General features: G+C 47.3%; 1 protein-coding gene across 1 annotated transcript; it reads left to right on the top strand.

The window, feature by feature from the left end:
• The first annotated feature begins 11,775 nt into the window (after positions 1-11,775).
• LOC125542727 (thylakoid lumenal 17.9 kDa protein, chloroplast) lies at positions 11,776-14,013 on the top strand. Its single transcript, XM_048705899.2, has 4 exons — positions 11,776-12,969; positions 13,075-13,201; positions 13,295-13,364; positions 13,538-14,013. The coding sequence occupies exons 1-4, from the start codon at positions 12,737-12,739 to the stop codon at positions 13,777-13,779; spliced, it is 672 nt and encodes a 223-aa protein (XP_048561856.1). The 5' UTR covers positions 11,776-12,736; the 3' UTR covers positions 13,780-14,013.
• Positions 14,014-14,505: the final 492 nt, after the last annotated feature.

Below are 14,505 nucleotides of genomic sequence, written 5' to 3'. Positions count from 1 at the left end.
TGCTTTTGGCGGTATTCGGTCCAATACACTCCTAGAATACTTTAATATGTTGGGCCCATGTACTGTTGGGCCCTGCGTATTCCCGTGCTACGACCGTGTCAGTAAGTAGTCGGCCGTTCATCTCGTGTGACAAAAAAATCTTTCAGATTTATTAGAGATCGAGGACCTGATTAGAGAAGCAAGGAGTCGCTGTTTTATATCTTTTGAGTGCTTTCATTTTCAGCATTGTCGTCATATATGCAATAGTGTAGCGCATGTTCTTGCGAGGTATGGTTATGGTTTGGCCGAGACCCCTGTTGTTTGGGGTGAATTTGTGCCGGAGTTATATTGCTGGGTCCAGTGCATAAATGAAAACATTCTTTTCAAAAAAGAAATCTTTCCAAAAAACATCCAATTTTTTTCTTGAACACGCACAACTTGGGTGTCATATTTTATAGAAAAAGATGGGTAGAGAACCCAAATCCACCATAGATGTTACTCCCTTCGGTTTTTTAGTCTGTATATAAAGTTTAGTCAAATCCAAGATTTATAAAGTTTGACTAACTTTATATATTAAAAGAATATCAATATTCATAATATGAAACAAATATTATCAGATGCCCCATTGAATGTATTTTCATACTATATAGTTTTAGTATTGGAGACGTTCATATTTTTTGATATAAAGTTGGTCAAACTTTGTGTAGTTTGACTTTGACCAAATTTTATACGCGGAGTAAAGGGAAACGGAGGGAGTACATATAAATTATCATGAGCCAAGCTTCCATGTCTACTCGGAGAAGAACATAATCTAGGACTACTCGCCGCTCGCCCACCTTAATAGCTTGGCTGCTACGCCGTTCCAGTCTCCCTTAAGCAATCCAGCACGATGCCAGTCGTTCCTTTCCGCCACTATCCTCTCAATGAGCCCGTCAAGCGAGGGAGAAGCGATAATATGATGCTTCCAAAGCTCCCATAATACTATGGTTACGATGATGCGCGTGTTCTTTGGCTTGTTCATGCACCAACCTGCCAATGTGTCATGTGCCGTGGCCCGTGGGCGTCCAGGACGGTTTGCCGATCGTGGTGCACAAGGTCCTCCATACCGTCCTTGCGAAGACCCATGTCAATTCGATGTTGTCCAAAGTCTCCACTTGCTGGTTGCAGAACGAGCATGCATCCGGATGCGGTAGGCCTCGCGGCGCCAGGCGGTCCACTGTCCAACACCTGTTCTTCATGGCTAGCCATAGAAAGAAGCAGCAACGCAATGGTGCTTTAGACTTCCACGTGAATTGCGTTGTGGCCGACACCTTTCTACCAACGAACTTCACAGCATAAGCTGAACGGACTAAAAACTTGTCGTCGCCCTTCCAAGACCAAGATATGATGTCATCCATGCCTTCCTGCAGCGTTACTTCTTGCACCCTCTGCCATAGATGAAGGTGTTGGAAATATGCCCTAGAGGCAATAATAAAAGCATTATTATTATATTTCTTTGTTCATGATAATTGTCTTTATTCATGCTATAACTGTATTATCCGGAAATCGTAATACACGTGTGAATACATAGACCATAATATGTCCCTAGTAAGCCTCTAGTTGACTAGCTCGTTGATCAACAGATAGTCATGGTTTCCTGGCTATGGACATTGGATGTCATTGATAACGGGATCACATCATTAGGAGAATGATGTGATGGACAAGACCCAATCCTAAGCATAGCACAAAGATCGTGTAGTTCGTTTGCTAGAGCTTTTCCAATGTCAAGTATCTTTTCCTTTGACCATGAGATCGTGTAACTCCCGGATACCGTAGGAGTGCTTTGGATGTACCAAACGTCACAACGTAACTGGGTGACTATAAAGGTGCACTACAGGTATCTCCGAAAGTGTCTGTTGGGTTGACACGGATCGAGACTGGGATTTGTCACTCCATATGACGGAGAGGTATCACTGGGCCCACTCGGTAATGCATCATCATAATGAGCTCAAAGTGACCAAGTGTCTGGTCACGGGATCATGCATTACGGTACGAGTAAAGTGACTTGCCGGTAATGAGATTGAACAAGGTATTGGGATACCGACGATCGAATCTCGGGCAAGTAACATACCGATTGACAAAGGGAATTGCATACGGGGTTGCTTAAATCCTCGACATCGTGGTTCATCCGATGAGATCATCGTGGAGTATGTGGGAGCCAACATGGGTATCCAGATCCCGCTGTTGGTTATTGACCGGAGAGTCGTCTCGGTCATGTCTGCATATCTCCCGAACCCGTAGGGTCTACACACTTAAGGTTCGGTGACGCTAGGGTTGTAGGGATATGTATATGCAGTAACCCGAATGTTGATTCGGAGTCCCGGATGAGATCCCGGACGTCACGAGGAGTTCCGGAATGGTCCGGAGGTAAAGATTTATATATGGGAAGTCCTGTTTCGGGCATCGGGACAAGTTTCGGGGTTATCGGTATTGTACCGGGACCACCGGAAGGGTCCCGGGGGCCCACCAGGTGGGACCACCTGTCCCGGGGGGCCACATGGGCTCTAGGGGGTGTGCCTTGGCCTACATGGGCCAAGGGCACCAGCCCCAAAGAGGCCCATGCGCCTAGGGTTACAAGGGGATAGAGTCCTAGGAGGGGAAGGCACCTCCTAGGTGCCTTGGGGGGGAGGGAAACCCCCCTTGGCCGCCGCCCCACCCTAGGAGATTGGATCTCCTAGGGCCGGCGCCCCCCCTTGGCCCTCCTATATATAGTAAGGGAAGGAGGGCTTTTCTCCCACGCCTTTGGTTGCCTCCTTCTCCCTCTTCAACACTTCCTCCTCCTCCATAGCGCTTGGCGAAGCCCTGACGGAGTACTGCAGCTCCATCATCACCACGCCGTCGTGCTGCTGCTGGTGCCATCTCCCTCAACCTCTCCTCTCCCCTTGCTGGATCAAGAAGGAGGAGACGTGGCTGTTCTGTACGTGTGTTGAACGCGGAGGCATCGTCCTTTCGGTGCTAAGATCTTCGGTGATTCGAATCACGTCGAGTACGACTACCTCATCCCCGTTCTTTGAACGCTTCCGCTTGCGATCTACAAGGTACGTAGATGCATCTAATCACTCGTTGCTAGATGAACTCCTAGATGGATCTTGGTGAAACCGTAGGAAATTTTTTGTTTTCTGCTACGTTCCCCAACAGTGGTATCAGAGCTAGGTCTATGCGAAGTTCTCTTGCACGAGTAGAACACAATTTGTTGTGGGCGTAGATGTTGTCAACTTTCTTGCCGCTACTAGTCTTATCTTGCTTCAACGGTATTGTGGGATGAAGCGGCCCGGACCAACCTTACACGTATGCTTACGTGAGACCGGTTCCACCGACTAACATGCACTAGATGCATAAGGTGGCTGGCGGGTGTCTGTCTCTCCTACTTTAGTTGGAGCGGATTCGATGAACAGGGTCCTTATGAAGGGTAAATAGAAGTAGACAAATCACGTTGTGGCTTTCACGTAGGTAAGAAAACGTTCTTGTTAGAACCCTACTTCAGCCACGTAAAACCTGTAACAACAATTAGAGGACGTCTAACTTGTTTTTGCAGCAAGTGCTTTGTGATATGATATGGCCAAAGTTGTGATGAATGATGAATGATCTATATGTGATGTATGAGATGTTCATGCTATTGTAATAGGAATCACAACTTACATGTCGATGAGTATGACGGTGACAGGATGATCATGGAGCCCCAAGATGGAGATCAAAGGAGCTATGTGATATTGGCCATATCATGTCACTATTATTATTTGATTGCATGTGATGTTTATCATGTTTTGCATCTTGTTTGCTTAGAACGACGGTAGTAAATAAGATGATCCCTCATAATAATTTCAAGAAAGTGTTCCCCCTAACTGTGCACCGTTGCTACAGTTCGTCGTTTCGAAGCACCACGTGATGATCGGGTGTGATAGATCCTTACGTTCACATACAGCGGGTGTAAGACAGATTTACACACGCAATACACTTAGGTTGACTTGACGAGCCTAGCATGTGCATAGACATGGCCTCGGAACACAGAAGACCGAAAGGTCGAGCATGAGTCGTATAGAAGATACGATCAACATGAAGATGTTCACCGACGTTGACTAGTCCGTCTCACGTGATGATCGGACACGGCCTAGCCAACTCGGATCATGTTATAATTAGATGACTAGAAGAGGGATGTCTATCTAAGTGGGAGTTCATTATAATTTGATTAGATGAACTTAATTATCATGAACTTAGTCTAAAATATTTACAATATGTCTTGTAGATCAAATGGCCAACGTAGTCCTCAACTTCAACGCGTTCCTAGAGAAAACCAAGCTGAAAGACGATGGCAGCAACTATACGGACTGGGTCCGGAACCTGAGGATCATCCTCATAGCTGCCAAGAAAGATTATGTCCTACAAGCACCGCTAGGTGATCCACCCGTCCCACAGAACCAAGACGTTATGAACGCTTGGCAGACACGTGCCGATGATTACTCCCTCGTTCAGTGCGGCATGCTTTACAGCCTAGAGCCGGGGCTCCAAAAGCGTTTTGAGAGACATGGAGCATATGAGATGTTCGAAGAGCTGAAAATGGTTTTCCAAGCTCATGCCCGGGTCGAAAGATATGAAGTCTCTGACAAATTCTTCAGCTGTAAGATGGAGGAAAATAGTTCTGTCAGTGAGCACATACTCACTATGTCTGGGTTACATAACCGCTTGACTCAGCTGGGAGTTAATCTCCCGGATGATGCGGTCATTGACAGAATCCTCCAGTCGCTTCCACCAAGCTACAAGAGCTTTGTGATGAACTTCAATATACAGGGGATGGAAAAGACCATTCCTGAAGTATTTGCAATGCTGAAATCAGCAGAGGTAGAAGTCAAGAAGGAACATCAAGTATTGATGGTCAATAAAACCACTAAGTTCAAGAAGGGCAAGGGTAAAAAGAACTTTGAGAAGGACGGCAAGGAAGTTGCCGTGCCCGGCAAACAAGCTGCTGGGAAGAAAAAGTCAAAGTATGGACCCAAGCCTGAGACGGAGTGCTTTTATTGCAAAGGGAAGGGTCACTGGAAGCGGAACTGCCCCAAATACTTAGCGGACAAGAAGGCCGGCAAAACAAAAGGTATATGTGATATACATGTAATTGATGTGTACCTTACCAGTACTCGTAGTAACTCCTGGGTATTTGATACCGGTGCCGTTGCTCATATTTGTAACTCATAGCAGGAGCTGCAGAATAAACAGAGACTGGCGAAGGACGAGGTGACGATGCGCGTCGGGAATGGTTCCAAGGTCGATGTGATCGCCGTCGGCACGCTACCTCTACATTTACCTACGGGATTAGTTATAAACCTCAATAATTGTTATTTAGTGCCAAGTTTGAGCATGAACATTGTATCAGGATCTCGTTTAATGCGAGATGGCTACTCATTTAAATCTGAGAATAATGGTTGTTCTATTTATATGAGAGATATGTTTTATGGTCATGCTCCGATGGTCAATGGTTTATTCTTAATGAATCTCGAACGTAATATTACACATATTCATAGTGTGAATACCAAAAGATGTAAAGTTAATAACGATAGTCCCACATACTTGTGGCACTGCCGCCTTGGTCACATAGGTGTCAAACGCATGAAGAAGCTCCATGCAGATGGACTTTTAGAGTCTCTTGATTATGAATCATTTGACACGTGCGAACCATGCCTCATGGGTAAAATGACCAAGACTCCGTTCTCAGGAACAATGGAGCGAGCAACTAACTTATTGGAAATCATACATACTGATGTGTGCGGTCCAATGAGTGTTGAGGCTCGCGGTGGCTATCGTTATGTTCTCACCCTCACTGATGACTTAAGTAGATATGGGTATGTCTACTTAATGAAACACAAGTATGAAACCTTTGAAAAGTTCAAGGAATTTCAGAGTGAAGTTGAGAATCAACGTGACAGGAAAATCAAGTTTCTACGATCAGATCGTGGAGGAGAATACTTGAGTCACGAATTTGGCACACACTTAAGAAAATGCGGAATAGTTTCACAACTCACGCCGCCTGGAACACCTCAGCGTAATGGTGTGTCCGAACGTCGTAATCGCACTCTATTAGATATGGTGCGATCTATGATGTCTCTTGCCGATTTACCACTATCTTTTTGGGGCTATGCTTTAGAGACTGCCGCATTCACTTTAAATAGGGCACCATCGAAATCCGTTGAGACGACACCGTTTGAATTATGGTTTGGGAAGAAACCTAAGCTGTCGTTTCTAAAAGTTTGGGGATGCGATGCTTATGTCAGGAAACTTCAACCTGAAAAGCTCGAACCCAAATCAGAAAAATGCGTGTTCATAGGATACCCTAAAGAAACCATTGGGTATATCTTCTACCTCAGATCCGAAGGCAAGATCTTTGTTGCCAACAATGGATCCTTTCTAGATAAAGAGTTTCTCTCGAAAGAAGTAAGTGGGAGGAAAGTAGAACTTGATGAAGTATTACCTCTTGAACCGGAAAATGGCGCAACTCAAGAAAATGTTCCTGAGGCGCCTGCACCGACTAGAGAGGAAGTTATTGATGATGATCAAGATACTTCTGATCAAGCTCCTACTGAAATTCGAAGGTCCACAAGGACACGTTCCGCACCAGAGTGGTACGGCAACCCTGTCTTGGAAATCATGTTGTTAGACAACGGTGAACCTTCAAACTATGAAGAAGCGATGGCGGGCCTGGATTCCGACAAATGGCTAGAAGCCATGAAATCCGAGATAGGATCCATGTATGAAAACGAAGTATGGACTTTGACTGACTTGCCCGTTGAACGGCGAGCCATAGAAAATAAATGGATCTTCAAGAAGAAGACAGACGCGGATGGTAATGTGACCATCTATAAAGCTCAGCTTGTCGCTAAGGGTTATCGACAAGTTCAAGGGGTTGACTATGATGAGACTTTCTCACCGGTGGCGAAGCTAAAGTCCATCCGAATCATGTTAGCAATTGCCGCATTCGACGATTATGAGATATGGCAAATGGACGTCAAAACGGCATTCCTTAATGGTTTCCTTAAGGAAGAATTGTATATGATGCAGCCGGAAGGTTTTGTCGATCCTAAGAATGCTGACAAGGTGTGCAAGCTCCAACGCTCGATTTATGGGCTGGTGCAAGCATCTCGGAGTTGGAACATTCGCTTTGATGAGATGATCAAAGCGTTTGGGTTTACGCAGACTTATGGAGAAGTCTGCGTTTACAAGAAAGTGAGTGGGAGCTCTGTAGCATTTCTCATACTATATGTAGATGACATACTTTTGATGGGAAGTGATATAGAACTCTTGGACAGCATCAAGGCCTACTTGAATAAAAGTTTTTCAATGAAGGACCTTGGAGAAGCTGCTTATATATTAGGCATCAAGATCTATAGAGATAGATCAAGACGCCTCATAGGTCTTTCACAAAGCACATACCTTGATAAGATTTTGAAGAAGTTCAAAATGGATCAGTCCAAGAAAGGGTTCTTGCCTGTTTTGCAAGGTGTGAGATTGAGCTCGGCTCAATGCCCGACCACGGCAAAAGAGAAAGAAGAGATGAGTGTCATCCCCTATGCTTCAGCCATAGGATCTATTATGTATGCCATGCTGTGTACCAGACCTGATGTAAACCTTGCCGTAAGTTTGGTAGGAAGGTACCAAAGTAATCCCGGCAAGGAACACTGGACAGCGGTCAAGAATATCCTGAAGTACCTGAAAAGGACAAAGGACATGTTTCTCGTTTATGGAGGTGACGAAGAGCTCGTCGTAAAGGGTTACGTCGACGCTAGCTTCGACACAGATCTGGATGACTCTAAGTCACAAACCGGATACGTGTATATGTTGAATGGAGGAGCAGTGAGCTGGTGCAGCTGCAAGCAGAGCGTCGTGGCGGGATCTACATGTGAAGCGGAGTACATGGCAGCCTCGGAGGCAGCACATGAAGCAATATGGGTGAAGGAGTTCATCACCGACCTAGGAGTCATACCCAATGCGTCGGGGCCAATCAAACTCTTTTGTGACAACACTGGAGCTATTGCACTTGCCAAGGAGCCCAGGTTTCACAAGAAGACAAGGCACATCAAGCGTCGCTTCAACTCCATTCGTGAAAATGTTCAAAATGGAGACATAGAGATTTGTAAAGTACATACGGACCTGAATGTAGCAGATCCGTTGACTAAATCTCTCCCTAGGGCAAAACATGATCAACACCAGAATTCTATGGGTGTTCGATTCATCACAATGTAACTAGATTATTGACTCTAGTGCAAGTGGGAGACTGTTGGAAATATGCCCTAGAGGCAATAATAAAAGCATTATTATTATATTTATTTGTTCATGATAATTGTCTTTATTCATGCTATAACTGTATTATCCGGAAATCGTAATACACGTGTGAATACATAGACCATAATATGTCCCTAGTAAGCCTCTAGTTGACTAGCTCGTTGATCAACAGATAGTCATGGTTTCCTGGCTATGGACATTGGATGTCATTGATAACGGGATCACATCATTAGGAGAATGATGTGATGGACAAGACCCAATCCTAAGCATAGCACAAAGATCGTGTAGTTCGTTTGCTAGAGCTTTTCCAATGTCAAGTATCTTTTCCTTTGACCATGAGATCGTGTAACTCCCGGATACCGTAGGAGTGCTTTGGGTGTACCAAACGTCACAACGTAACTGGGTGACTATAAAGGTGCACTACAGGTATCTCCGAAAGTGTCTGTTGGGTTGACACGGATCGAGACTGGGATTTGTCACTCCATATGACGGAGAGGTATCACTGGGCCCACTCGGTAATGCATCATCATAATGAGCTCAAAGTGACCAAGTGTCTGGTCACGGGATCATGCATTACGGTATGAGTAAAGTGACTTGCCGGTAACGAGATTGAACAAGGTATTGGGATACCGACGATCGAATCTCGGGCAAGTAACATACCGATTGACAAAGGGAATTGCATACGGGGTTGCTTAAATCCTCGACATCGTGGTTCATCCGATGAGATCATCGTGGAGTATGTGGGAGCCAACATGGGTATCCAGATCCCGCTGTTGGTTATTGACCGGAGAGTCGTCTCGGTCATGTCTGCATATCTCCCGAACCCGTAGGGTCTACACACTTAAGGTTCGGTGACGCTAGGGTTGTAGGGATATGTATATGCAGTAACCCGAATGTTGATTCGGAGTCCCGGATGAGATCCCGGACGTCACGAGGAGTTCCGGAATGGTCCGGAGGTAAAGATTTATATATGGGAAGTCCTGTTTCGGGCATCGGGACAAGTTTCGGGGTTATCGGTATTGTACCGGGACCACCGGAAGGGTCCCGGGGGCCCACCAGGTGGGACCACCTGTCCCGGGGGGCCACATGGGCTCTAGGGGGTGCGCCTTGGCCTACATGGGCCAAGGGCACCAGCCCCAAAGAGGCCCATGCGCCTAGGGTTACAAGGGGATAGAGTCCTAGGAGGGGAAGGCACCTCCTAGGTGCCTTGGGGGGGAGGGAAACCCCCCTTGGCCGCCGCCCCACCCTAGGAGATTGGATCTCCTAGGGCCGGCGCCTCCCCCTTGGCCCTCCTATATATAGTAAGGGAAGGATGGCTTTTCTCCCACGCCTTTGGTTGCCTCCTTCTCCCTCTTCAACACTTCCTCCTCCTCCATAGCGCTTGGCGAAGCCCTGACGGAGTACTGCAGCTCCATCATCACCACGCCGTCGTGCTGCTGCTGGTGCCATCTCCCTCAACCTCTCCTCTCCCCTTGCTGGATCAAGAAGGAGGAGACGTGGCTGTTCTGTACGTGTGTTGAACGCGGAGGCATCGTCCGTTCGGTGCTAAGATCTTCGGTGATTCGAATCACGTCGAGTACGACTACCTCATCCCCGTTCTTTGAACGCTTCCGCTTGCGGTCTACAAGGTACGTAGATGCATCTAATCACTCGTTGCTAGATGAACTCCTGAATGGATCTTGGTGAAACCGTAGGAAAATTTTTGTTTTCTGCTACGTTCCCCAACAGAAGGTACTGCCAGAGGCCCTCGAGCCCTATGTTTGGTTTGATATAAGTTGCCTAGACACTCGAAGAGATGGCATCATTGAGCGATCTCGATTTCCTTGCGCGTGGAGTGACTACCTCATAGACCGGTGGCGCGATTTCCTTAAGACAGGATCCATCCATGCAATGATCCTCCTAGAAGAGGGTCAGATTCCCGTCCCCTACTATTATCCTGGTTGCGACATTGCATAGAGCTGATGATACTTTCGGGACTGCAATGCTGAACTCGTTCCACGGCCTTTGCTGATCCACTCGCTGTAGCCACGACCATCTTGCCTCCAAGGCCACATTCAACCATGCAAGGTCGGGTATGCCCAAACCACCTGCCCATTTGGGCGTGCAGATTGTCTCCCATGCAACAGAGCAGTTTCCACCATTTTTTTGGGCTTTGCCGCACCACAAGAACCCTCGGATGATCTTGTTCATGGCATGGATGGTCTTCAACGGAAGAGCAAGCACTAGCATTGCATGTATAGGAACCGAGCAGAGGACCGAAAGAACGAGAAAATGGGAATAATTGATTTCAACAAGAAAATCCCTTGAAAAACTTTAAGTTTCAACGATAAAACTTACGGTTTTTTGCATCTAAAAATCCAAGTTTCAACAAGTTGCAGAGATAAATTTTAAGTAATTTTTCCTGTCAGTCGTAGACACAAAATAATTGATTTTTATCGGTCGCTCGTACTAAGTTTCAACATTGAAACTTAACATATATTTTTAGAAGTCGTCAAAATATATTAAAAATGATTCTTATTTCAAAGCGTCAGTCACGAGAAACACACATATGAAAACATAACTTATTTTTTTTAAGATATAAAACTTTGAAAATCAAAAGCCAAAATAAAAAGACGCCACCAGGACCCGAGTGCCTCCGCATTTGCGTGCCGTAAATCCTCGCCCGATTCTTTGCGTGAAAGCACAACCGTGCTCCTTAAAAACGAAGCATCACGGGAGCACAAAGTTGGCACACTTTGCGAAACACATGCACGTTTCTTCTTGGGAGCACAATTCTGCTTCAATATGTAGGAACACAACTTAGTACACTGTGTTTTCATGGTAGGTGCTTCAAAATGGGGGAGCACAAGTTAGTACAATTTTAAAATATGAGTTAGTACAGTTTTGAAGCATGAGTTAGGCTGTGTTTGGTTGAGCTTATTTTTGTAACTTCGGCTTTCAAAAAGCTAGAAGCTAACCAAAGGGAAAATTTTGACATCAGCTTCTGTAAAACCTATAACTTCCACGTGGTGCAAATCTCACAGCCAATCTACCTCAACTTCTCGAGATTCTTAGCGAACCGTTCAGCCGTCCTCTAGAAATTGCGTACTATTTACCTACTTTTGCCACTCCCAAGCGAAAAACCATGGGATGATTAGAAGACCATGAGCAAACCCACTAGCCAATCGCCTCTAAACGAGCAGAGAAACCACTACTCCCGACCCCGACGGCTAGGGTTCCTAGCAGCTGCTGCTTGTGGCCCTCAAGCGCCGTACGCCTAGCCGACCCTCCGCCTCCATCCCCCGCGCCAGTCCAGCCTCTGCTCCCCCGTCGAGTTGCTCGTCCCGGCAGACAAGGAGGCCCTCCCGCAAGCAGACGCTCTCGCCCAACTGTCCAACCACGGACGCCGATGACCGGCGCGATGCCGACGAGCAGAGCTAAAACATGAGGTAGTCAGCACTCCTTCCTCCCTCCTTCTCTACTCTCCCACCCCTCCTTGTTCTTGTTGTACAAAGTAGTAGGATGTTGTGTTTGTTTAAAAAAATCATGGAGTTGTTTTGGGATGAATACTTGTTGTACATAGTATATGTTGACAATATGATGAGGAGATCCATGTGGATGGCAAACTCCTCCCCGTCCTCACACGGGTCGAGGTCTCAGTCGATGGATCCAAGTTGCCGGACTCGGTTCCACTGTCTGTCATGTCGGAGAAGGCCGAAGATCATCGGAGATGAACTGCGGTTGGATCGAAGCGAAGCGGAGTGGACCGAAAGTGAAGTGGACTAGCAAGTAGCTAGCGTTCCGTGCGAATGGAGAGAGAGATATGTGCTGAGTTTGAGGGATGCTGGAGAGTCCGGACATGTATAATGATTTTCTGAGGGGTGTAATTGAGTTGCGTTTTCGTGACCGATGAGCAAGGGCAGTTTGAAGGATGGGGCTGTAGATGCTCTCAATCCAACCACATTGCCGCCTAGCTAGAAAGCTCGACCTCGGACCGCCGTATGAGCCCACAGTTTGGTGCGCAGGAAGACGACGGAGACCAGCCACGAACCAGATGTCCCAGCCGGCAGCTCGATCGCTCACGGGAGGTCGTCCGGTAGCGTACATGCATGCATGTGCTGGCCAAACTGCGATCACACAATTATCAAGCACTGCATATATGAATTAGCTAGCTAGTGGTAGATCGCTTAGTGTGGCCGCCGGCATGTCGTGTCGACGATCCAATCCCACGTGACGAGCTCGATCGGTCAGCCGTCCGGAACGATCGAATCCGACGAGCTGAGTTGAGCTGAGAAAAAAAGATCCATTTAGTGAGACTAGATCGCTAGAGTATATACACATGTGGCTTGTGGACCAGCTTCACCCTGGAGAGATAAGATCCGCCCACGATCCAAGATAATTGTGCAGTTGCAAACAAAAACATTTTCTTTTCTTGAAAAGAAAACAAGAGGCGAGCTCAGCTAGCTGGACTGACATGAGGCCGCCGCTGGCGTCTTCTTCTTCTTCTTCCATTGCTGCCGCCGCTGCAACGGCTCCCTCCTCCTCCCCCTCTGCTCCTCCGGCCACAACCAGGAGAGCACTGCTCTTGTCCACCTCACCCCTCACGCTCGCTGCCGTCGTTCCTGCAGTAGCGCAGGCCGCCGCCAACCCCTTCTCCACGCCCTACTCCCAGTCCCGGACACTGCAGCTCGGCCTCGACACCAAAGGGTAAGGTACCTTCCATGGATTAGTTGACCGTCCACTCTTCTTGCTATCCATTCCAGTCACCACACGCGTATGAGTAGAGTATGATCGATGGATGGATGGATGCAGGAAGATTCGGACATGCCCCTCCACCAATCCCGGGTGCGTCTGCACCAACCCCACCGTCGGCGCCTCCTCCTCCGTCGCCTCCCCGCTCATCATCCCGGAGTCCACCTCCGCCGACGCTGCCGCTCAGGTATCCATCCACCATGCGTGGCTGAATGTAGCATATGTCTTTCACTGACTGATTCCAAGCTAATTCAAAATTTCAATCCACCCATTCATTCAGTTGTTGCGGCAAGCCATCCTCAAGACGCAGAAGAATGTCAGCTTCAACATTGATCAGCAAACTCCCCACGGTACGCACTCGGATTTAAATTAGTTGCAACTTTCTTGACCGGTCAGCTAGCTGGACCAAACTACATAGTACTGAATTCCGTTACACTTAGCTCAAGAATGAAGATGCGATGGAGTTCATATGTGTGTGTATGCCTTTTCTTTTTGCGGGGTTCATATATGTGTGTGTATGCAGGCCACTACATCCAGGCGGAGGTGGACGGCGGCTTCGGCCGGGACGTGATGGAGTTCCTTGTGAAGAAGGACGCCGGCGTGGTGGCCTACCGCTGCGTCGCCACCAAGGTCACCTTCGTCTACCCCTTCACCACCGCCATCGGTGACTCGCGGGGCCAGGAGCAGAGGGTCGCCGCCGTCGCGCAGGAGCTCGGCTGGTACGCGCCCGACATAAGATCCTCCGTCGACGACGTTGCTACATAATTAAGCTATGTATGTAACGCGCCGACTGTGAGATGCATTTCAAGATCAAACGGCATGCGTGCATGAGATTGGTGTATGTATGTAGATCGATCGATCATGGTCAGTTGGTCACTGGCTCAGATAATTTGTCGTCCAATAGCCACCGCGCGATGTGTACTACTATGGATTTTTATGCTTGGAAACTTGGAACTCCAATTTTTCATTTGACATAATGCCCCTCTATTTTTTATTTTATTTTTAGAAAAACTTCTGAGTTATTCATCAAACATCATGGCAGTATAAAGAGCATGAGAAGTAACAATCACATTCATGTTTGTAGGCCACCTAGCGACGCTACAATCACTAAAGTGATCCTGAGACGCACCACCATCATCGCCCCTTCCTCACCGGGGAGAACATCGTCCTTTGGGTTTTTCAAAGACGTGAATATGATCTACGCCACACACGTCACAAGGAAGGAATGGAAACACACGCTTTGAGATGTTTACGCCGTAGAGCTAGCAGCGCCAACCTACAGCCCGTGGTCGGAAATTCCGATCACCTTTGACCAAAGGGACCACCCGATGAGCATCTGTCACGGAGGCACCGCCACCCTGGTTCTCAACCCCATAGTGGACGGCTTTCACCTAACACAAGTCCTCATTGACGGGGTTAGCAGTCTCAACTTAATATACACCGACACCATCAAGAAAATGCATATGGATCCGGCAAGAATCAAGCCCTACC

The sequence above is a fragment of the Triticum urartu genome, chromosome 3A, assembly GCF_056163025.1.
Source record: "Triticum urartu cultivar PI428250 chromosome 3A, HENAU_Tu73, whole genome shotgun sequence".
NCBI classification, from domain to species: domain Eukaryota; kingdom Viridiplantae; phylum Streptophyta; class Magnoliopsida; order Poales; family Poaceae; genus Triticum; species Triticum urartu.
This window is presented reverse-complemented; position numbering and strand designations above follow the sequence as displayed.